Source organism: Perissodus microlepis, chromosome 17 (genome assembly GCF_051167445.1).
Source record: "Perissodus microlepis isolate ML-2025 ecotype Zambia chromosome 17, ASM5116744v1, whole genome shotgun sequence".
Lineage (NCBI taxonomy): Eukaryota > Metazoa > Chordata > Actinopteri > Cichliformes > Cichlidae > Perissodus > Perissodus microlepis.
This window is the reverse complement of record NC_140477.1, coordinates 13,851,501-13,875,981: the sequence shown is the minus strand read 5'-3', so window position 1 is coordinate 13,875,981 and position 24,481 is coordinate 13,851,501. Positions and strand designations below refer to the sequence as shown.

The 24,481-nt window shown below is 40.8% G+C and overlaps 1 protein-coding gene across 1 annotated transcript; it reads right to left on the bottom strand.

The window, feature by feature from the left end:
- Window positions 1–676: 676 nt before the first annotated feature.
- On the bottom strand, window positions 677–23,778 carry gnptab (N-acetylglucosamine-1-phosphate transferase subunits alpha and beta). The gene is made up of 21 exons (XM_084909854.1): window positions 23,487–23,778; window positions 22,970–23,055; window positions 22,535–22,654; window positions 22,284–22,334; window positions 20,179–20,381; window positions 18,780–18,844; window positions 18,492–18,626; window positions 11,623–11,784; window positions 11,297–11,476; window positions 11,011–11,181; window positions 10,776–10,899; window positions 10,474–10,689; window positions 7,142–8,181; window positions 6,861–7,060; window positions 6,510–6,729; window positions 6,301–6,414; window positions 6,132–6,217; window positions 5,956–6,054; window positions 5,657–5,824; window positions 4,132–4,222; window positions 677–2,106 (listed from the first exon to the last, which is right to left on the bottom strand). The coding sequence occupies exons 1-21, from the start codon at window positions 23,646–23,648 to the stop codon at window positions 2,035–2,037; spliced, it is 3,765 nt and encodes a 1,254-aa protein (XP_084765980.1). The 5' UTR covers window positions 23,649–23,778; the 3' UTR covers window positions 677–2,034.
- Between the last annotated feature and the right edge of the window lie 703 nt (window positions 23,779–24,481).

The window sequence follows — 24,481 nt, the reverse complement described above, 5'->3', positions numbered from 1 at the left end:
CAGCCAATCTGCTTTGACCTGATGAGAGGGCAACAGAAACATAATTAACCACTTGTTACAACCAAGATACACAGAAGACCCAGCAACACAGATGCATGCCTGTCAGCTAAGAACAGGAAATTCAGGATAAAATTTGCACACATTCACCCAAATGACACAATAGAAAAATGGGTCAGAATTTGGCATGGATCCATCCTGCTGTGTAAAGGTAGGGATGTTTTCTTGGCACACTATGGGTCCCTGAGCATTGTTTAAATACCACAGCCTACCTGTGTATTGTTGCTGACCATGTCCACCCTTCATGACCTCACTGTAGCTATCTTCTGATGACTACTTCCAGCAGGAATACACATCATCTCTTAATTTTTAGATTATTTCAAACTGTTTCTTGAGCATGACAATAAAAAAAACAACGTACTCAAATTGCCTCCACTATCATATCTCAATCAAGTAGCGCTCTAAGGGGTTTGGTAGAATGGGAGATTGACATCACAGGTATACAGCCAACAACCATGCCATGTTGAAAGTCTCTTAAACGTGTCTGTAAAAGTAAATTTATTGACGTCTGAAATGTGACGAGCCCTGATTATTAGTCTGAGGTGAGGAATTGAGAAATAAAATTGTAGTAAGTGTGGAAAGAGTAATGTGAACAGTACTGACAAAAACACCACCAAGCTGACCGAACCAAATCACATTTATTTCTGTTAAACCAACGAAACTGGTGCAATTAGAGTAAATTCATCTTCCAAATATGGCTCTCAGCGTCTCATCTGCTGACACACATCCTATGAACCCAGAGCACAGTGGCAAAATGCTGACAGCTGCTAGTGCTCATTTCCATTTTTGTCACTATAATAAGAAACACTATAAAACTGGCGTTCAGAGGAAAACACTTGCGTATCGTGTACATTCTAGAACTCAAATCGGCTGTGTCAGTCACGGGGCTCACTGTCACAACAATACAATCAAAATAAGTTAGAGAACATGCTGAGGAGGTCTGAATTTCAGACAGCAGCGAGCCTGCTGAGTCCCACAGGGACACACGTACAGGCAGCTTTGAAAGCTGTAGTATTACTTCTAATATAGCTCCACCAATCACTTACATTTGTACCACGCAGAGAATGATATTCGTATTATCCTGCATCCCATTCATTCTTACTGTAAACCACAAGATTAGAGTAAGATATAATTAGCATTTACAAGAAGACCTTTTAAAATCCCAAAGGGAGATTAACAAAAACATTTAAACAAGCAGGAATGAACAACGAAGGCACTAAAAGTTTTCTTGTTTCAAATATGGCAGACGAAGATATGGCGTCCAACACTTTAATCACCTATTCCTATTTGTCCTATATGTATACATTTGATCCTCAATCTTTTTAAAATTAGCTATAACATAAACACAAAAAGAACTAGAAGTAATGACTGTGTTGATTATCATTTGACTCTATGAGTCTGTCAGCATCCCTGCAGCACAGGCAGCATCCTCAAACACAAAAAAAAAACCTCCAAAAACTTACAGTGATATAAAACAGATCAAAAAACAGTAAAGAGACTTTTACCACCAGATTTAACTGACTAACCAACCAAACAAAACAAAAAAAAACCCTTTAAATTTGTCTTGACAGACACTGACATGCTGATATCAAGTGTTTCCCACTTTAACAGAATACTAATCAGTGGCATGCTGAGGGCAGGACGTGAGGAGGGTGGTGCAGGGTGGAAGGAGTGTTGCTTGTTCGTGGTGTGTAAAGTCTCGGGTGCCTCCAGTGGAAGAGAAGAAGATTTATGAGCTCCTCCTGTCTGGCTGCTATTCTCCTCACCGGCCAGCCCTGTCTATCATCTTCTGAAAAATGTTTCATTAACATTTCACACGAGTCTCTCCTCAAATCCACGGTGATGCAATTCTGCGCCGAGGATCTTGGATTGCTTTTTCCAGCTGGCTTGCATCCTTCTCCTGTGCTCACTGTGGAGGTGGAGAGGAGGCGCAGAGGCTGTTGTTCAATAAAATGAAGAGAGGGAAGTCTTCCGCTTTCACACCCGCTCCGGGTTGCTTTCCCGGTTCATCCTGCGTCTGGGGAACAGCTTTCGCTTCAGCAGGATGAGCTGCAGGAACAGGGGAAAGAGGAAATGTCACAACTAAACCTGCAGAACAACTGATAGAATATGAAAGGGGTGGCAATAAAGGTCATTAACTTCCTTCTGAACAGACATGGAGGAGAGAGAGATCTATCCAATCTATAATGCACCTAATTAAATGATCATCAGCAAATGTGAGCACCTCTATAAAAGCAAAGAAAAGGTCAAGGCAGTTTGCAGGTCTGGCAAATTCAGGTGTGAATATATTGCCACAATCTTCCCATGAGTGGTTGTCAAAGCAAATTCACTCCAAGATCAGACCACGTGATTCACGGAGAAACTACAAAACCCCTGAAATCTACATCTTAGACTCTACAGGCATCAGTTAGCATGTTAAATGTTAAAGTTCATCACAGCACAATTAGAAAAACACTGAGTAAGTATGGCTTGTTATTCAGTCTTAAAGAAAATGACAGCACAGCTTAGGTTTGCAAAGTCGAACAAACCACAAAGTATAGATATTTGGCTATAATGCACAGCACCGTGTCAGGAGAAAACCAAACACAGCACAAACACCAAATGCCAATTGTCAGTACAGTGGTGGAGGGGTAGTCATTTATGCTCGTTTTGAGACCACAGAACCTGGGCACCTTGGAGGCATAGAGCCAACCATGAACTCTTCTGTATACCAAAGTATTCTAGAGTCAAGTGTGAGGCCTAAAGTTAAAGCTTGGCCCAAACTGCGTCAGGAACAGCAGTAAATCTACAGCAGAAAGGCTGAAAAAGGGAAGAATGAACCTCAACCTGGTTTAAATGCTGTGCAGAGACCTTAAGAGAGCTGTGCATGAATTAATGCTGATTCCTCAGCAATATGTGAGACTGAGAAAGTCATACAGAAAATATCTAGCTCAAGTTATTGCTGCCAAATGCAGATCTATTGTATCTAAAATAATATTTTTCTTTATTAAAAATAGGAAAACACGACTTTTAAATCACGGCACAGGAAGTTGCAGTCATTTCATTTTTCACGACTGTCAAAAGGATACAGTGTGTGTGTTGTAAAGCAAAGGTTTATAAATCAGAAGGTCGGCAGTTTGACTCCACGTCTCGACCTCCTCACTGGCACCATTTTTCATTTGTTTTTTTTAGCAACAGCAAATGGTTATAAGTGGCATCAATGTTCTCATGTAACTGTGCCCAGACTGCAAGTATATGTCCCAAAATGTCAAACTATTAATTTCACCAATCAAGGCTTTGACACCAGAGTCCCCTCAGATGTTTATAACTCAAGAAAGCAAAGATAATCTTAGACATAGAGCAGCCGAGTAAAATCACCTCCCTCTGAGGAGTGAAGACACATTTGATCTCTCTAATCTAAACTCTGACATAAACAGAAGGGCAGCCAGATTCAGATAGTGCCAGAAAGACATCAAAAGTCAGTGTGTGTACAGTGACAACGACACAAGACAAGTGTGACACACTGGTCCCGTGGGTTTCTGTGAAGGAAATTCTCCTAAGGTCACTGCAACTATTAACCTTTCTTTTAGTTCGCTGAGGAGAAACTGGAAACCTCTGGATTAGGAAGGTACCTCAGAACAGTCGACTAGTATTTGTTAAACAACTCGTGGCATTTGTTTTAAACCGTTTCCAACACCAAAGAGGAAGAATTTGAAATGTGTCCAATAATATTTTCCTGCTTTTAAAATGATTTTAAGTACTTTCTGTATATTATTACAGCTTGAAATACAACTTTTCTGAAGGTTCAATATATAGCAGGAATTGTCTGATCCCAGTTAACAAAGACAGTTAAGTCTTGCCTTCCATAAAAGGCTGCCGGGGTCTTTCATCTTGATAAAGGCAGGTCACGACATAGCTGGTCATACTAGCTCGACACACGAGATGGACGCTCCTCGGAGAGGAATTTCGGTAGCGAAGGCCGTTATCATAACTCAAGCGTGAATCATGGAAACGGAGAGGTGTGCAAGCAAATTCTGTGTGTATCTTTGTCTGAATGTCTAAATGAGCCGAGCGTGGTTCATGGTGAACACTGACCTGTTCGGCGAAGAAGGATATGACAGTGAAGATGACGAGGGTCACGAGGACACAGTGGGTCCAGAACTTCAACTTGTCCCGATACACCCGCCTGGGAAACAACACATTTCAATCAGTTAACAAAAAACTTCAATCCAACTCCAACAGGTACAGAGGCAGGTGTCAAATGACTGTTCTGCATTAGGTAAACATTCGCAGTGGCAGGTCAGTGGATGATAAGGTGTGATGTAACAAGGAGGAAGCATGCAGTACACAGAGGACAGCCAGCAATGGAATGACAAGGTGACATCACCCAACACCATCTGCCTGTCAAGCTTACAAACAGACATGGAAAATAGATGTGGAAAGGAAGGGGTGGAGTTGAGAGTCTCAGCCATTTAATGATCTTACAAGCATCTTAAAACTAGTGATTCATCTGAAGCGGCTCGGTCTAATTACAAAGCCTCTATGTGAGGCTTGCATTCCCTTGGTGAAGCGCCCTGAATGCAGGAGCAGGATCCCTGACAAAGAGCCCTGTAACTCTCCAGAGGGATTCCCACTGGTCCAACATGGCAATGCGCTGTCCTACGTGGTGACAGACACAAATTCATACCTTAGTATGAATGGGGAAAACAGCTCGACTGTGTGGGAAGGAGTCAGAGCTTAAAGTTATATTTGCGTGCATGCCTTTGTTTAAAGCATCTCAGTTCTTGTTGCCAAAAGGTGTTGCCATATTTGACAAAAAACGACACATTTTCCTGTTATCTATGGATATTTAATAGACAAAGCTTTCAAATATGCCATGTAACAAAAGTGATTAAAAATATTCACTACTGTTCTGGTGACCTACTCCTCACTGCAGTTGACAAAGCAGACATTTTAAATGTAACCTAAAGGCAGTTCATCCATAAATTTCAATGTTACAGGGGGGATCAGCTTCCACAAATCTGTGTTCACTGAATCAGAGAGATGAAAAATTTGAATTCTTTGATATTTTCAGGAGTCTAAACTAAAGGCTGTTTAGCCCAGCTGCGACCTCTGGGGCTGAAAACTGCAGTTCCTTGCATGACCACTTGATGCTCACTCCAAAAGTGAGTCCACCTCCACACTTAAAATGCCAAACTAGCAAAAATAAGCTTGTTTACAGCCTGATACATAAACTTATTCTGGTCCTCTTCAGACCAACTTTACAGACGCAAATTTTTAAATAACTCACCCTTTTAATTAAGGCTTAGAAGTAATCCATGACAAAGGCAGAGGTAAGGTAGAGGCTGGATATGTGCTGTAACAGGTGGCTAGAAGTTGCTAACTGTTTGTGAGACATCATTTCTGCTAATTCAAACCACTGAACTGAATCTCTTGGTTCGTTTCTGCTTGATTGGTGCATATTTTAGCATTTTGATCAACAACTTTATACCAACTTTCTTCCTGTGTAACTCTATCGACAGATCTCTAACAACTTAAACTCTGATATTATTTTATTTACAAGTTAGCACTTATTAGATGGCAGTTAATGGATATAACCTGCTAAAAATGCTAAACATACCATTCCTGGAGTTCTTCCATATGCAGGAACCTGTTGCGGTACTCTCTGGGCAGTTCAAACTGGGACGGCAGCGGGAACATTGATTCGTAGAAATCTCTCAGCACAGCTTTCACTGTGGCAGCGTCCTTATGACTGTGGTCGATGTTATCATTCAGACAGATGAACTTCCTTTTGGTGAAATTAAAGAAAATAACACAGTTCAACAACAAGGATGGCAGAGATGTAAACTTTGATTGCACCCCATTAAGGTAAAACAATGAAAAAGCATCTGCTTCTAAGGAATATAAAGTTCTCCTCACCTGGGATTTTTCCTAATGTCATCTAACTGGCCGACCACGTGGGACACATTGGTCCGCACCATCTTGAAAGCTATCTCCTCCTCCCCCATGATCTCAAACCTGCCCATCAAAAGCGCTCTGTCAGCTTAGTATACACAACTACTCATACACATTGAAATAAACAAATTAAATCTCACTTGTATTTATTCTGGTCTCTGAAGGCTTTGTGAATACGTTCTGCGATTGGCTTGCAGTGGAGGATGAGGCCTTTTGTGACAGGAGGCTGCAGATTAGGAAAACAGAAAATCAGCCAAATAATTCAACACTGAATAAATATTACCTTGTCAAGCCAGCTGTACATCTCACCATGCTAGGATCATAGTAGGCTTCTTGAGTGGGGTTGACCAGGTGAAGCTGGGTCAGGTTAGTTGGGAGCGTCTTAGAGCAGTTTATCAGCATCTGCTCCAAACCTGTCAGGTCCTAAAAACGGCACGAAGAATAAAAACGAAACTCAAAACTGGAACTGTTGGAAACTGTTTACTGACATGTACGCTGGGAAAGATGCTTTGACTAACTTGGAGGCTTAGTGGAAGCTCGTGGATCCTTGTAGCGAGAGTTCGAATCTCACGATCAGACAAAATACCCGAGTGATCGGTGTCGATGTCATCAAACACTTCGGACACGTTGAGCTGATCCTGAGCGCTCATCAGGAAGTAAAAGTATGAAAAGGCAAACTGCATGTCCTCAGAGTGACGAACACGGTGGCCCGATGTTTTGTCAAACTCTTGCGGGAATCTGAAGAAGACCAAGCAGAGTGGTTGATATAAATAATGACTGTTTAGAAACAGATGAGCTGTTTCTAAACATGTATAGAAATAGAAATATATTTATATAAATCTGATTTGATAAGACAGAATATCACTTACGTGTCCTGCAGCTCCTGCATGATGAGACGATCGATCATGTGCGGCATGTGTGCGGGGACTTTGCGAGACGTGAAGCCAAACTGGCCGTTGAGCAGCTTGTTGACGTAGCGCAACGAGTCAGCAAAAGTGTCCTGAAGCTTTCGCCTGGTAGCGGTGCCATCGGTCTCATACGCCATTTCGCTCTCAAGACGCTCCTCTTCCTGTGGAGTAAACACAAATTATTTTTTTTTTAATCAAGTTTTTTGAGTAGAGCTTTAAATTGAAGACAGGGGTGTACAAACCTCAAGTAAAGCTTGGAAATACTTTCTCCTCTCCCACGGCAGGAAGCCTCGGTCTGAGGAGATGAAGTGCTGGAGCCTTCTCCCCACTGCAGCAGCATTATCCGGCTCAGCCTGACTCTCTGCACTTTTTTGGAGGGAAAGTCGGTTTAAAAGCTTTGATGTCAGGGGCCTCTCAATCGCAGTTTTCAGAGAGAAAGGTCTTTCAGTTATAAAATCTTTCAGAAGTTTATCATCAATGTGGACTGGTACGAGAGGAGTAACGGGTTTGTCTTTCACGGCAACATCTTTCTTAGACATTTCTTCTTTATTTCCAGTTTCATCTTTTCCTTTCAAATCCTCTCCATCCAAGTCTTTATAGGGCTTCTTCTGGACTCTGCTTGCATCATCTTTGCCTAGCTGTGAATCAGGGATCAAATGCTTTTCCGCCAGGTTTTTGTAAGGCTTTAAAAGTTCAGCTTTTGTGAGATTGTAACCCTTCATAGTAATGTCACCGATCAGAAGCTTTTCCTCCAGCTTTTGAAGCTCTTTGCGCAGAGCAGCTGGTAAAAGTGACACATTTAAAGAAGGAACCTCTATGATAGTCTGAGGATCTCCAGGCCGCCCTTTCTTGATCTTAGGCCCTCGTTTGTTTTCAGGAATATCAGAGAAAGGGAACACTGGGTCTGGGTCCGGGGTCGGGGTCGCGTTTGGTTCTTTTCCTGCATCTTTGCTTGAAGTCGGGGACGCGTTAGTTTGAGAAACCTCACGGGTGTCGACAGCCACACCGAAGCTCATGGCAAACTCTGTGTCGTCGTCTCTCTGAAAAGTGAGGTTGTAGTGGATCTGGGTCGCGTTGTAACCAGGGTGGAGCAGCAGGTGAATGGTCTTCCACTTGTTTGCGACAGAGGTGTGACGCACCACGGGGTTCTCGCTGATGTGGGCTTCGGAGACTCTGCGAGCGAGTTTCTCAAAGCTGAAATACGGCCTGACTTCACCCACAGGGAGCGTGTAGTGGCTCTGGTTCCTCAGTAGGGTCAGATGATGCAGCTCGTTAAAGTGTTCTAAAAAAGAAAAGAGTTCTTTCAAAACATTCTCACTTCTCCAAAGGACACACTTCGAACGTCTTTTTTTCCCCCTACGACAAAAGATTATGTTTAGGGTGCTAGTAGCAACAAAAATGTTCACTTTAAATAAAAACATAAACTTGTTTATTGTTCATACGCAAATTACACTGCACATTTAGACCTTGTATCCAAGAACTATGGTGTCAGAACATAAAAACAAGTCAATCCTTATAAGTTCTTATAGGATCATCCATCCATCCATCCATCCATTCGCTACCGCTTATCCTTTTCAGGGTCGCGGGGGGCGCCGGAGCCAATCCCAGCTGTCATAGGGCGAGAGGCGGGGCACACCCTGGACAGGTCGCCAGCCCGTCGCAGGGCCAACACACAGGGACAGACAACCAGTCGCACTCACATTCACTCGCACATTCACACCTAGTGGCAATTTGGATTATCCAATTAACCTATCCCCACAAACTGCATGTCTTTGGACGGTGGGAGGAAGCCGGAGTACCCGGAGGGAACCCACGCAGACACGGCGAGAACATGCAAACTCCACACAGAAAGACCCCGGCCTGATGGTGGAATTGAACTCAGGACCTTCTTGCTGTGCGGCAACAGTGCTAACCACCATGCCACCGTGCTGCAAAAGGGTGCTTGCTAGGCAACATAATGACGTTACAATATATAATGTATAGTTTAGCTTTCATAAGATGTTATAGCTGCAAAAAGTCAAAAACCAAGTCATTTCAGCCTGTTGTTAGGTGGGCGGAGGGCAATATGATAACACTGTGGTGTCTGATACAGATCAGAACATTCAGGGGCCTACGATGCACCTTTGTGCCAAGTTTGGTTGTTCAACTCCTAAAAGTCTAGGAGGAGTTGGTGGACAAAGAAACAAACACGCAGACAGATTGATATATGTATTTTTTTACTTTTTTGTATTTTCTTTAGAATTTTACTTATTAAGATAATTTCCTTTATTTTACTTTGTCATTTTAATATAATGAGCTCCTTTCTTTTTACTTCATTTGAGTTATTTTGATGTATGTATGAATAAAACACATCTTAGGATTATAAACACATATAATTTATTTATAAGAAGCTTGTCACTAGTTCAGACAGATACTTCAGGAATGTAAACAAAAAAAATCTAATTGCTGTTTCTTACACTCAAACTTCCAAGACCACAGTGTGGTCTAACTGTGGGACTTTTCAAGAAGACAGAGACACTAATCTGAGCAGTAAGAAGAAGTGAGTGAAAAGTGGCATAATCCCAGATATGTTACCGTGAAGGAGCATTTCTGTCACCTGATTATCGAACTGCCGGCTGTTGGAATGCGTCCATATTACTCACTGAGGAAATTCGTCAATACTGTTCCTGACTGATTCACCACACTGCTTGGCTTCCTCTGTCAGGATCCTGACCAGCCTCTGCACCATTTGCTGGACATGCAGTTAAACACACTGTATAACATCTCTTACAGCTTTGCTGTATAAGGAAAGATTCGCACAGTCTTTGCTAGTTCGTGTCACAATACATACGTTCATTCTAGATTTCAGCTCCTGATTGCATCTCATTTAAAATTTAATTAACTGAAAAACGTCTTCACTTTTATAAAAAAATATTTTCTACATTGTCTATTTAGCTGTGCTCATAGTTTCTAAGCTACTGTATATTCATGTCATTTTTGGGGCTTTAATTGCAGTAATTTTTTAATTTTGGGGATAGTTTTTATTATGTATTTTTTTTTGTTATCTTCATTTATCCATGTTGCATATGACAATTTTTACAATTTTGACAATATGGCTGTTCCAAGTACAACAAAGTCTTTTGTTTTTAGTGTAGACTATACTGCTTTTACTTTATTCTTTGTGCTGCATCTGCAACAGAGTAATTTAAATTCTGGTATCAATAAAATAAACAAGTATGGATATGAGTAACTAAATAAATAATAAAATGAGAAAGTAACTAAGTGAGTAGATTAATAAAATAAATATTTTATTCTTTAAAACATAATTTACCATAGTCTGCTATTTTACCTATTATCATGAAAAATGTTTACGTTTTTAAAGGATTTTTGTCAGCATATTTTATTACATATTATTAGCAATTATATTTGTACATATTACCAATTTATTAATCTTTTTGCAGGTATTGAACCTAAAATAATACAACAGAAAGACCTGATTACCTTTGAGGGTTATATTATAAAATAGTAAAAACCAAAAGAAACACCAAAAAACAAACAAAAAAAACCACTATTACATGTATTGCTTTAAACATACCTTGGCCACAGTCTCCTACATCAAAGCCACAGGAAAGTACATTACAGGCCTGGTCACAGAACTTGTCAGCCAGCCAGGAGTTGGCACAGCCTTGATTGCAGTAGGATGTCCCCGCTATGCCTCCTAGACCACCTGCAAACTGCCACACCTGTCCCCCGGCCCCTCCAGCCCCACCGGGACCGACCCCACCAGGGAATCGACTGCTCCCTGCTGCACCTGTTAGAGAAGGGTTAAAAAATTTAATATACACAGCACAAACATGCCCATTTACAAAAAAGACGCAACGGTGTTGATATCTTTACCCAGGCAGTCTCCTCCATCCCAGTCACAAGCTGAGTTGTTGCAGGCCTTGTCACAGTACCCATCTTTGATCCAGGATCCTGGGCAGCCTTCTGCACAGTTAGGAACCGGCCAGGTGAGGTATACCTGCAGGGAATTAAGCAAAATAAAGCTCGTTTTCAGTATTTAAAAAATGAAACGATGGCTCATATTTCAGGGCAAACTTCACTGTGAGCACTTTTCATGTTGTGTTCGTACCTTCTGTCCTTTTGAGTGGCTGTAGAAGTCATCAGGCCACACATCTTTGCCAAACATCACATCATCATTGAGGTAAATAAATTTCTGGGAGAGCCCAGGAATACGATGGATGTGGGTCTCTATAGCAGGTGAGCTGAAAGTGGGAAGGTGGCTGTGGTTCGAGAAGATATCCTGGAAATCCAAAAGGAGCAGTTAGCTAATTTACACAATAAACTATGAATAAAAGCATAGCTTCTGTCTTCCAGCCGGACCTTTATTGTTGTAGAAGTTGAGGCTCAAGTTTTACCTGATGTGTAATAACTGAAACTCTGGGGTTATCCAAGTTGAGCCAGGAGGGAATTTGCCCATTGGTGACGATGAAGATGTGTCGCACCCAGGGGGCGTGTCTCTCAATAGAGCGCAGCGAATAACGAAGCTCCTCGTTGTCCTCGAATCGACTGGCTGATACATCTTCATCCTGTTTAGACTGGAGGGCAAACACACAACACTTCTTTCTTTACATCTTATATATCTTATGTATAGTGCCTACTGCACACATTTTGCAATACTGTGTAAAAAAAAACAAAAAAAACAAATGCCAATTATTAATGGATAAAAAAAAGAAGACTCTACCTGTGAAATGGCAGTTAGGTCCCAGAACAAGTATGCAGGACTGATGGTTAACTCTTTCCCATCCAGCGTCAGGTTCTTCTTGGCCTGCTGAGTCAAGTCAGTGAAATCCTGTTGCGTGTTGAGGTGGAGCAGGGCGATGCTGGCTTCTGAGTATAACTCAAACTAAGGGACAAATAAACACATTTCAATTACAGTGTTAATTGCTTGGAAGAATAGTCCAGTGGTTTGCAGAAGCCTTTTAATAAGTTACTTGACCTGGTAAAAATAAATGAAGCAGAGGATAAAGGATAAAGATATACTAATGTTTAGGCTCTACTTTTGATCCTGCAATTCACACAATACCTTTTAATGTTGTTCTCTCTTACAGCCACCAGGGGGCTACATTTTTTGATGTTTAAATACAAATCTGCTGTCACATTTGGTACACATCGTCTATCAACTTTGCCATTTCTGACTATTCAAATGTCACTTATCAAGTTGGTTGAAATTACACTTTTGGACTAAAAACCTGTTCATCATCTTCAGCTGTAGCTTCTGTTTAGTGCTGATAAGCATGCTAAACCTACAGATTTAGAGCACTAAAGACAGCTGTTAATGGTGGTAAACTTTCATAAAATATTACTCAGTGGACTGAAGCTGCAATTCACAGAGCTGTTGACATGTTTATAGGTTTATTATTATTTTATTAATCCACAAAAAGGAAAAACAAGCCTTTTACATAAGGCTTAATTCTCCTTCTAAAATCTAAAAGCACTAAACTTCTAGTTGGACAGAGTTACCAACTTAAAAGGTTCCCCTTTAAAGCCGAAAAGCAAAACTCTCCATATGCAACAGTGAGAAAGATTTAAATTTAAAGCAGCTTATAGCAGAGACTAGGAGAGGGAAAATTCTGAAAGACGGCGATAAATGAGGCTGACAAAAATGACTGGAAAAAACAGTTGACTAAGTCTTTCCATGGAGACAAAAGCAGTTCCTCAAAAGGTTAGGCAAGCAGTAGTTACAGTTAAAGTTAGCTGATAGAGAGGTAAGCTAGTCACCGTAAAGGTCCTCTGAAGTCATAGATACATGTGCGTGCGTGTGTGCGTATAAAGAGGTGAGAGTTCAGAAAGTTCTGTGATGTCATCTTCTCCAGCAGGGTCACATGAATATGACTCTGTCTGATCTCAGAGGAGTTATGTGTGGCATCAAAGCCCTCTGTGTGTGTTTGTGTGCGTGCGTGCGTGCGTGCGTGCGTGTGTGTGTGAGCCCCCAGCCTTGGATATTAAAAACCTTTTGTCTACTCTCTCAAACATTAAAAACCGCCTCCATAACATGAACAGCAAAAAACTTTCAGCTGCTTCATTTTTTTTTTAAGTAAAATATTGCACCTTTTTCACTCTGCATCATTTTCTGACCACTTTAGCCATTAAAGAATAATATTCTTAATCCTTTAACACTTTTTAGTCATTTTTACCACTGTATGTGTTTGCTTAAAATAAACAAACTGTGAGCAATAAATTCTCAATATTCCTGTATTCAACAAAAATGATACAAATTAAAACTTTCTTATGCAAATAAAGAGTTTATTTCTTCTTTTTTTGAATTTGTCTGTTTTTTTAAATACTTTGAATTTTTAGGTTTTCTTCATGGCACAGGCATTACAGGGTAAGGATCTTTATATACAAATAAACTCCATATAAAAATACTGTAAAAAAAACTCGAGATATAAATATGCAATGCTTAATAAATTTATTAGACCAAGATACAGTGGAAGCTTTATGCAACAGCTACCCTAAGATTAACAGTGCTGATATTTACCAAAATGTTTCTTTTATGGTTCTGCACTGATAAATCCACCAGTGTCCACAAGTACTTTACTCAAAAACTGTTTGAGTATTTACTTGCATTCCTGAACAAAAACCATTTCTTTTAGGGTTTAAATGTTATGTTTGGTTAATTTATGACTTTTTAGAGAAGTCCAGTGTGCCAGGTCAAACTTATTAAGTTTTCTTATTTATCTAATAAATAACAACACTTTTTTTGTCTTACACAAGAAAATACAAAATATCCAAAATATTTGTATTTTCTTGTGTTTCTGAAAGGTGAGCTAATAAATTCTTTAAGCACTGTATAATAGTCAAAATGAGCTGCAATAGTAAAATATTGCTAACAGCAAGTAATCGAGTATTTCCTCCTTTTTACATACTTGCACACTTCTAGTTGTCTAAAAATATTAATGCAAAACACTTTTTGTATTGAAGGGTTACTTTTACTTTACAGGAAAAACTTCTTGAGTCGCTTCACACGAGATCGTGTTCTGCCTCCACTCGTCTGTTTTTTCCTCTGCTCCTGTTTTTAGGTGAGGCGGATTAGCTGGGACTTATAAACCCAGCGGGACGCAGCCCGGAGACAACGAGGCACGGATCAGGTTGCACTCTTTATAGTCATGATAATGCACTGGCACATACACACAAAGCAGAAGTGTGTGGCAGCTTTACACAGACGCACGCTTTCCAAAGAAGTGTAAATTTATACCCACAAACCTTTTTATCTAATGCATCATAATCAACATAAAAAATAACCAAACTTTGGTAATTTGACCTATAGATACTTGTCATAAGAACATTTTGTACATTCATTTTTAATTTAAGTAAATTATGAACAACAATATTTGGTTATGAGGACATTTGGTTTAAGGACTGCTGGAAATCTTCATATTTTTTCATTTCACTGTATCTGTCAATAAAGCTGAAAAAACAAAAACTAATGTAAGCAAACACAAAACATATTACATCATAATCCTTCTTTAATATCAGTTCAGTGATTTAATGATTTCTTGTGCTACTGTTACTGGGTTTCAGGATTAAGCGCTATCCCATACAGTAACTGCTTCGTCTTGCTTTAACATTTATCATCATAAACAGTCGAGCTATGTTCAGCAGCGTCCGCTTACTGCAGCATGCTTGACACATGAAACCAAACTGGTTCCACAGCTAACAACAGCTGACCCAGGTGGACAAATCCTCAATTTTCTTGTCATTGCATGTGACCACTTCCTGTCTTAATTTTGGGAGAACACAGACTGTCAAAAAAAAAAAAAGGCACTAAATATATGGATAGGTTTCCTTGTTTTGAAGTAGAGGGGGAATGGTTGTCGTGAAATTTCATTTTGAATCACCAAACAGTCCGGATTTCATCAGCTCATCTGCTCCAGGCGGCTGCGCGAGTTATTCCACGCCACAGTATTAACATATCCCGTGTGTATTATACTCTCAACACATAATAAACCCTCATCACTGTGGGCCGTGTGTCACTGCAGGGACTGAGGACAATGTAATTAGTCTAGAAAAATAAGTTGACAATGTGGATAAAGTAATTAACCCAGTGCCGAGTGATCTTTTCAAGCAGATGGACTGGGATGTTGCAGCAGCATGCAGCTCGATCTGCATCGTCCTTCTCTTTGTGGGTCACTGAAGCACACAAGTATGAGCCTGCTTCTGCTGGAGGTTTCTTCCTTTTAAAAGGGAGTTTTTCCTTCCCACTCTCGCCAAGTGCTTCCTTAAAGGAGGTTGTTTCATTGTTGGGGTTCGTTCTATATTATTGTAGGGTCTCAATCTTACAAGATAAAGCGCCATGAGGCAGCTGTTTTTGTGATTTGCTATAGAAATACCAGTTAGCATCTATCTGCCAGTCGCTGTGTCAAGAATCTATACCAGGGGGTCCCCAATCCCAGTCCACGAGGGCCGGTGTCCCTACAGGTTTTAGATCTCACCCTGGGTCAACACACCTGAATCACACGATTAGTTCAGAAGGTAATTTATCCATTTAAATCAGCTGTGATGGATCAAGGACACATCTAAAACCTGCAGGGACACCAGCCCTCGTGGACTGGGATTGGGGACCCCTGATCTATACAGTCATTGCTGAAGGGTTGCTAGCATTCAACCCATATCACAGTCAGTCTTAGCTCTAAAAGATGACTGCTACATTGGCGTCGCAATTTCAGTCTACAAATCATGGCTACTGGTGCTTAATCTCACTCTTTATTGGTTTTCCAGACACGTGAACGCTAACCACCAACTTGTCCACCATTTCAGCCATATGACAACTGTGGTTCAAACTGAATAAGACCCAAGACAGACAGGCCTAGAGACTGATCTGCAACCATCTGGCAACCACTGATCATGAGGGAAAATTTTGTATTTTGCAAGTGTCTATGAGTGATTGTTGGAGACTGACGACAGTTGCTAGGAAAAAAATTGGTTACACCAGGTCTACAGACTGGTCACCTGGCAACCAGGTGTCGCCAAGGAAACCTACGCTGGCATTGTATTGGTCACTAGCATATTTCTGTCGTCGTAGTTTGAATTGAAGTGATGGACTTGTCCTGTCCAAGGTTTAGGAAACCTGTGAAAAATGTGACATGCCTTTGCTTTCAAAGTAAAAGGATCACCTTTTACAACATGTTGGCTACAGTGCTGAGGCACAACTTTTACTTTGAAATATTCTATAGCTCAAGTTCTGGGTTCTGGATTCTTTCTGTCAATGAAACAAGGAAGTTGTGAAAACTGATTCAGCCTGAGTGACTGAAGGCATTTCTCTGTGTTTATAGTTGTTTAAATCCTAGTCAGACTGCTTGGTAATAAAAGCAAACACAGCTCAAACTTTCTATCACATTCAGATGACAGTTGGCTGATATATTATACATCTGTATATTAATTTCATATGTATTTAACCAGGAAAAAAAATTATCCATCAAGATCATAAAATCTCTTTTACAAGGATGTCCTGGCCAAGCACGTACAAACGGTTTACTTTGTCTTAGAAATTCAACATTTTTGTGACTGTCTTATTTGCTCTGTATTTCTGTGAACATACTGTATATAACCTCACTTCATGGAGCAGACAGTACACCACGTGGACAATCACACGCTTCTTAAACAGATCAAAACGCACGCTAATACAATCACATCAGCAGACTTGTACACAAACACAATGGGCAGGACCTGACAGGCAACAGCACAGGCAGATGATCGGGGCTGTGGTCCAGCTTTCATCACTATAGTCGTCGGTCTAACACCAGCTATAAATACCAGCCACCCCTCAGCGCTCAGCCGCTCCCTCCACACTATGCACATCATCCCTCTTTCACAGAACTGGCCAAGAAGCACCCGGAAATATGCTGAAATCCAAACTGAGCATTGCGTGGTGGCCTGTGTACCTAGAATCCCTCCACCAGTAAACACCAATCACACAAACACTATTTCCATCATCTTTCCTGTGTGGCTTCACAAATGCCAGATCCGATCTTCTTTTCACATCCTGCACCCCTCCTTCAGTTTGTTCCACTGATAAATCCTGAAAACTGGAGCCCAAACAGGTAATGGTTGGTTTAAAGGTTTGAGATGCAAGGATGTGTTTAAGAGTGCAGATAAGGTCAGAAAAATCCTGGTGACCTTTTGGCCTGCTGGCTGGCAATGTGCCACTGAAAACAGTTGCTCTAATGTTAACCCCTGCATGGACAGCTAAGGTTACAGCCTGAATACCACTAGTTATTATCACATGACCTGCCAGGCAAGACAGAGGCAGACTTGGAGACGAATGGAAGGAATGATGGGACAGCTGGGTTGGATAATGATGAGTTAGATTAAATGCAGTTAACCTACATGTTATAGATCATTATTAGTGTAGTCCTTATCAGGTACCTGTCTAATACCAGGTGGGACCCACTTTTGCCTTAAGAACTGTCAAACTGTCATGACACAGATTCAACAGAGTCCTGGAAACACTGCTCAGAGATTTTGGTGCATATTGGCACGATACTATCAAACAGCAGATTTATCGGCTGCACATCTGTAATCATGTCCCGTTCTACCACATCTCAAAGGTGCTTATATGAGTACAGTGAGCATACTGTCACATTCAAGAAACCAGTTTGGGATGATTTGAGCTTTGTGATCATCAGAAGATGGGTACCCTGTTGTGAAATTGTGAAATATATTAATATAAAAATAATTCATTTAATTTATTTAACTGCTTCAATTAAAAATACTAATTTCTATACTAAGGATTTTTGGAAGTTATCGGTTTGCTTTAATGTCCTCTGACACTGTAAGACTTTCTGATAACACATTTGTTTTGAATTCTTATTAAAAACAAAGGTAGTTATGAAAGACCTTATCTAATGCATCACCCATTAGTGCTCATCAGCCACATGAGGGCATTATCAGAAGACTCAGGCCTGTCCTGCAGCCTGTCGGCTGGAGCTACAGGGTCACTCAGCCCTGGCCTGGTTTGTTTTCCTTGGTTATTTCTGAGTAATCCCAACCTGTTAGTGGCATTCCTCTGTCTCAAAATATAAAGCAGAGTTCTGATTAGAGAAAATTATTAGATACACAAGCACAACACTGAGCTAAACAGAGGCCCTTTATCCACAACACAACGTCACCGATTAAAATAGAGAAGCGCAGGTTTAGCGGGAAGGTGCAAACTCCTCTTTAAGGAGGATTTGACTTCTGCAATTAGACTATTCTTAGAATTTGGTGCTATGCTTTAAAAAAAAAGATCAGACAGTATCTTATAGTTCTCTACTCTGGTGTAATTGAGATGGTGATATACAAACATCCTTTAGCATCACTCTGATGTCACTATTTCACATAAGGGATAAGATGAAGAAGAATTAATGCAAGGAACTGGGAGGAAATAATATAGTGTTTGAAAGTAAGAAATACAATTACATAAAGTGACAGCGTCTGCAGCACATTCACCAAAGTGCAACTCTGCCATCTGCTGTTTTAAAACCAACTTTAAAACATCCTTATTTTCATGCTCTTGGAAGGTGGTGTAGAAGATTATTTTATTTAATGAGCAGAAGGAATGACTTTTGGTACCTGTTTGATCTTGCTGGTTATGACAGATGGAAGTTTGGCTCGCAACCTCTCAGTCTCCTTGAAGGACGCAGGGAAGCCGCTCAGATACGCCAGAGTCTGCATGCGGGTCAGACCCGGAGCCTCTTTATCCGTTGTCTGTGTGACACACAACAACAAAGGTTCAAAATAAAAGCCTTTTGGTGTTTTATTGCCTTATCTTATAAATGGAAAAGATAACAGAGTTAATTACATGCACAAAGAGAATAAATGCAAATTTCTTAAAAAGTGCTAAAACAGATGTAAACTTACCAGGTAACATCTGGACACAGAGAATTTCTGATCTTCTTTAGACACATCTGTATACGCTTTAATGGCTGCAGGGAGCAATGAACAAATGGTGAGCAGCAGACACACACCTTCAGGTTTCCATAGTTCGATCTTTGACAGGCGTGCATGAAGTGCAAAACAAAGTGGAACAAACTCTGGGAAAGCGTGGGCTACGTCAACAAACTAAACAAACGGCCTCCAATCGTCAAATAAAAAAACAAAAAAAGATGGAAACAAAGATAAAAACAGGATCAAGTGAGCAATATCAGACTTATGACTTTCACGTATAAATTCTGAGCACTGTCAGAGGATTCAGATCATCATCTCAGTGCTGGAAATAATCAGTTTGTTTAAGGTTAGTGTGAATAATGATAAAACCCAGACAGGAGACATGGAGTCCACTCACTGGCTATGAGCTACCTGCTAGGTAGCTAGCACAGTAAAGACCTTTTAACGTCCAATCCTGCTAAGTTGGACACTTGTGTTCTCACGTACATGCTCGCCTGTAAACTCCAGTGTCAAGAAGGATTTGGTATGTCCCATTCGTTCTCCTCCCTCCCACAAACCAAGAAACCTATTAAATGCTGTGTCTGAACAGTTTCCTGTCAGCAAATGAAACCCTAAATTATTTTACAAAAACTGATGAATGTCATCATTTTAGAGATGAATTATGTCACAGTTGTTTCCTCAAAAGCTGAATGCAAAATTCTGGTCTTAGTGTTAGAAACTGCACTGAATGACAAGTGTTATGCCAGTGCACAATGATCTTGATTATTTAATCTTGCTTCAACACTAATGTTATCGCTATCATTAAATTTAATCTCCTGCTATAGTTTCATGTCTTCAAGCACACAAAAGTATACACTTATAGCTCCGCCCTCTCTGAAATGAATGTGTGTGTGTGTGTGTTTGGGTAAGCGCCTACAGTGATCCAGAAGGGTGCGATGAACTATGTAAGGTAAAAACAGCCTGAATGAGTCGGGAGAACAAGTAAAACATAAAGAAGAAAAACTAAAATAGAATCAGGAAAATCTCTTAATCCGTCCACTTATACACACTATTTGTTAACTAGGCTCTCCCACTGGTGTTGTCTCTCTTCATGCTGTACGGTGTGTCACACTATTAGCGCTGTCCACAGAGGGTGGACGTCAGCGCTCTTGCATGAATATGAATAATTCAATCCTGGCCGCTGTCATCTTTGCAGATCAAACTGTTGCTGGCACCTGCAGCGGCTGTATTGATCACTGACGCCGTTAGTTAAAAATAACATGTTTTGTAGTGACGAACTGCCCGCTAGGCTCAGCTACTACACTTCCACCCGCAGTCGGCTGACTGAAGTCATTCGAAGAGCATCCTTTACTGATCCTCTTTGTTTCTTTACCTTCAGCTTGCGAGTTAAAGACGACCAAGGAGAAGCTGGTAGGCTGGTGGAAGGGTTTGTTCATGAGCAGCAGCTCTTTGGCAGTGGAGAAGGAGGGAGAGAGGGATGGCAGCTCTTTGAGTGTAATGTTGGCCGGCAGAGCGGGATCCAGGGCCAGCATGGGCGCGATGATGCAATGGGACAGCAGGCATTCAGGCTTAACACTGCAAACAAATGGCCAGAAAAAGGGATAATAATAAATAAATAATCCTTTAATAAGCACAGCTACACCTGTGCACTCACTCAGAGAGCTACTTCCTTTGCACGCATAAAATTGATGAAGTTTACACATTTAGCAGACATGAAAATGTTGCACTGAGCACCTCGTGTATCTGTGGTTAAAGGTCAACAATAAGGAGGAAGAAGAAAATAAAGATGGGGCTGGGTTTTTTTCAGACCAACATTTTAGCGGTGAGCAGAAACAGGAAATATCTAAAGAGATGTTCAGTGCACTGGTATAATTTAAGCAAGAGGAAAACATAAAATAATAAAATACTGTTTCTACGAAACCTCCATGTACACTTATATATTATTATCATTATGCATTTACGTTTTTATTAAAAAAAAAAGATTTTAAAAAATTTGTACCACCCCTTTTCTTAAATAAAAGCCAAACAAAGCCAATTATCACAGCGCTAAGTAAAACAATGGTAAACTTTAAATGGTAAACATTCTGGTTAATAAAATAATAACTGCTTTTCTCTAACTGGTATTCCATCAGTTGACACCCTCTGTGTGGTGCAACCCACCAGTTTCCTGTTTCAACATCAGCCTCGGTGTTCACACAATGCCACTGCATTGCGACTTTAACAGTCATTTAGCGGGTTTTTCACAACACCTACAAGTCTGAGAAAAAACTCAACACACCATGTACCCACACTGACGCAACCTGTCTTTAACCTCTCTGTAAGTTAACTGACGAGCAGTATGATGCAGAACTGTGGTACTTAGCTGCATTAGACCGCATAGATAAACACAAAAGCACTGTGCCAAAAGTAACATTTGGTGGAGGGGGATTAAGGTGTGATTTTTGTTTTTTCAGGAGTTGGGCTTGACCCCTTAGTTCCAGTGAAGGACAAACTTAATGTTTCAGCACACCAAGACATTTTGGACAATTTCGTGCTCCGAACTTTGTGAGAACAGTTTGGGGATGGCCCCTTCATGCTCCAACATGACTGCAGACCAGTGCACAAAGCAAAGCTGATAAAGACATAGACCTGCACAGAGTCCTGGTTTCAACCCCACAGAACACTTTTGGGATGAATTAGAGTGCAGGCAGCCTCCCATTCAACATCAGTGTCTGACTCACAGATGCACCTCTAGAAAAATGGTCCAAAATTCCCATAAACACACTCCTAAACCTTGTGGAAAGCCTTCCCTGAAGTGCTGAAGCTGTTATAGCTGCAAAGTGTGGGCTGAGATCATATTAAACCCTATAGATTAAGAATGGGCTGTCACTCAATCTGTGAAACAAGAGACAAGAGAGCACTTTTGGCAATATAGTGTAGAACCAGCATAAAACAGCAGGTGTCTTAAGGTGTGTATGTGCATTTTTTTTTTCTATTTGTAATCACAGACCGGCACACAGAAGAGGAAGTCTAGGCTTCAATATTCATTAGCTGCACCAGAAGTTCCCAAAACAAACTAAAAACGTATATTTTCCTCCGAGGTGGGGGACACAGGGCAAAGTCCACAAGAACAGCTACCAGCTTCCCAGATTTTCTTCTCCATATCTCTCATTGCATTAGACTCTTGTGGACTGTGTTGCAACAAACACTGAGCACAAGCACTTTCTGTAAATCCCGAACTTGCATATTATTTTTACACAAACATGCAATCACTCTCACATTCAGCAGTCAGTTTAGAATAAACAGTTAACCTAACATGCACAACTGGAGGTGCAGTGAGGAAACAGTCCCAACCCCCGCACTACTGTGTCGCCACATAATTGTTACACACACGCCCTAAATATGTACTCCAAATAACGAACTGCTAAACAAATAAGACTTCATCTTATTTAACTTCACAGATCACACATCCACTGTGTACACCGTCATCACACTCACCTGTCTTTTGGCACTTCAGTTGTCTCGCTTGTGTTTCTCCCCAGGCGTTCCCTGTGTGTAAACGAACAGTGTGTTTATATTTTATTGGGCTGTTGCAGTCTATTTTAACACTAGATGACATTTCAGAGGTGGATAAAAATCACACGATTCCCTTTTTTCATGCATCAGCAAGCCAATCAATGTCAGCTGATGATGCTCTGACCTTCATGCTGAGTTTTACTGTATTTGGGAACTTTAGGAGATAAAGCTACCTCTGAGCTTTTTGTTCTTCCTCCAGTTGCTCTTTGACTGCCTTCAATTCCCTCAGCAGCGCCGTGTCTGTGCCATTCACCCATGTGTACACCACATCAATAGGCATGGGCAGACAAAGCCTGGAAAAAACAAAAAAAACAACCCCAAAATAAATAATAAATCAAACACACACTCATATAATTCAACAGACAGTGCTTAAACTGCAAATCCACAACCCCGTTTTCCTCCCCAGCACACACTTCTCTGTAAATTAACTTTTGTCCATGCATGGCTAAACCCTGTCTGGTTCTTTTACATTTCTTGTCTGCTAGGTTTAGAAAATGTGCAATGTGCTTTGAGATTTTTATGATTTCTAGTTCCTAATGCCTTAAGATAGATTTCCTCTAAGACACAAAATGTATCTATGAAATGAGCTCAAGGTTGGTTTCTTTTACCTGCTTTGGAATGATTTCCCACCCACGTTGTCTCTGTAGGAGTCAAACAGCACGTGATACTGGTCCCTACTCCACTCCACCACCACCTGCATGGACAGAAGAACACGCCGTGTAGTTCACGATTTTAAAATCACACGCACACTACAGTGCTGAATCATTTTTGGGAGATTTAGTATCTGATATTCAACGTAAATCAAGTAGCAGTTGGTGTCACTAAATCTAAACTACATCTGAAAAAAGGGGCAGGCAGTTTAATTAAAATAGAGCTACAGTAGTGGTTTTAATGGAGAATACACACAGAACAGAGGCAGTCTGGGGAGACGTGTCGTTTAAAGACATGCAATACATTTCTGTTTACTTTCAGGAAGATCTGCTTAAACAAGCGATTTTTAGTGGACTCTGGTGGGAAGGTGCTGTGCTGAAAACAGCTGTTAGGAGAAAGTAAACGCTAGCTAACCCGACAGCAGAAGCGGCTGTCTGTAAGAGACAGGAGCTGAAACAAGAGAAGAAACCTCACCTCCCCAAACTGAAAGGCGGAAACAATCATGAGCACGATCCCCCCGAAGCAGAGGTACAGCCCGTATCGGTGGGACAGACAGGTGTACGTCTGCCTCTGCACCAGCTTCAGCACCGAGTTCACGACTACCATGGTCCTCCTGGGCGAAGCATAGCGCCGCATTCATTCAGAAAAAACGCAGATAAACGCGCTGAAAACAGAAAGTAAACATCACACAGGAGCCGGATTTGTCAGCTGACTGCCTGCCACAGAGCAAGACACATGACAACCGGGCTTGTGACTCTTCCTCAGCGCTGATGAAGCAGCACGCGCACGGCTGCCACCACCACCTCTTGAGCTCATTGTTGCCCTCTGGCGGCGAGGAGCAGAATGCATGGTGCCTTCACTGCCTTCTCTCACTGAGTAACTCGCGGTATGTCAATTGTCCCTAATACATTTTATACATTTCAAATGTATTATATTATATTATATTATATTATATTATATTATATTATATAGCCAACTTTTTTATGAATTACTGACCGCCTCTGTCAGTGCGCCCCAGGGCAGCTGTGGCTACAATGTAGCTTGCCATCACCAGTGTGTGAGTGTGTGTGTGAATGGGTGGATGACTGAATGTAGTATAAAGCGCTTTGGGGTCCATAGGGACCACATAAAGCGCTAGACAAATACAGGCCATTTACCATTTTACCATTTATAAAAAGCATCAATATTGAGTTTGACTTAAATAATAGTGTCTTTCATCAGTGGAACTGCATCAGAACTATTGTTTCTTTATTTTCACTCCAAAAAGTTCATTTTACATTTACTTCACATTTTTCACCTGCTGTCTTCACCACTGGGTCTGTGTAAACACAAACAATAACAATATATGTATTTTTAATATGCATCTTCCTTAGACTATAACTTGTATTCCTCCTAAAATGGACGCAAGAAATGGAAGCAGTTTTCTGCTGGACAAAAATGTATCATATTGCAGTCTAATTATTAAAATA

Excerpts from the sequence above, each read along its gene's own strand:
- gnptab (XM_084909854.1), bottom strand. The coding sequence starts at position 23,648 with ATGCGGCGCTATGCTTCGCCCAGGAGGACCATGGTAGTCGTGAACTCG. Across the intron at positions 20,382-22,283 it reads ACTGAAGTGCCAAAAGACAG|TGTTAAGCCTGAATGCCTGC; the intron begins GTGAGTGTGATG and ends ATTTGTTTGCAG. Across the intron at positions 5,825-5,955 it reads GACATTAGGAAAAATCCCAG|GAAGTTCATCTGTCTGAATG; the intron begins GTGAGGAGAACT and ends TTTCACCAAAAG.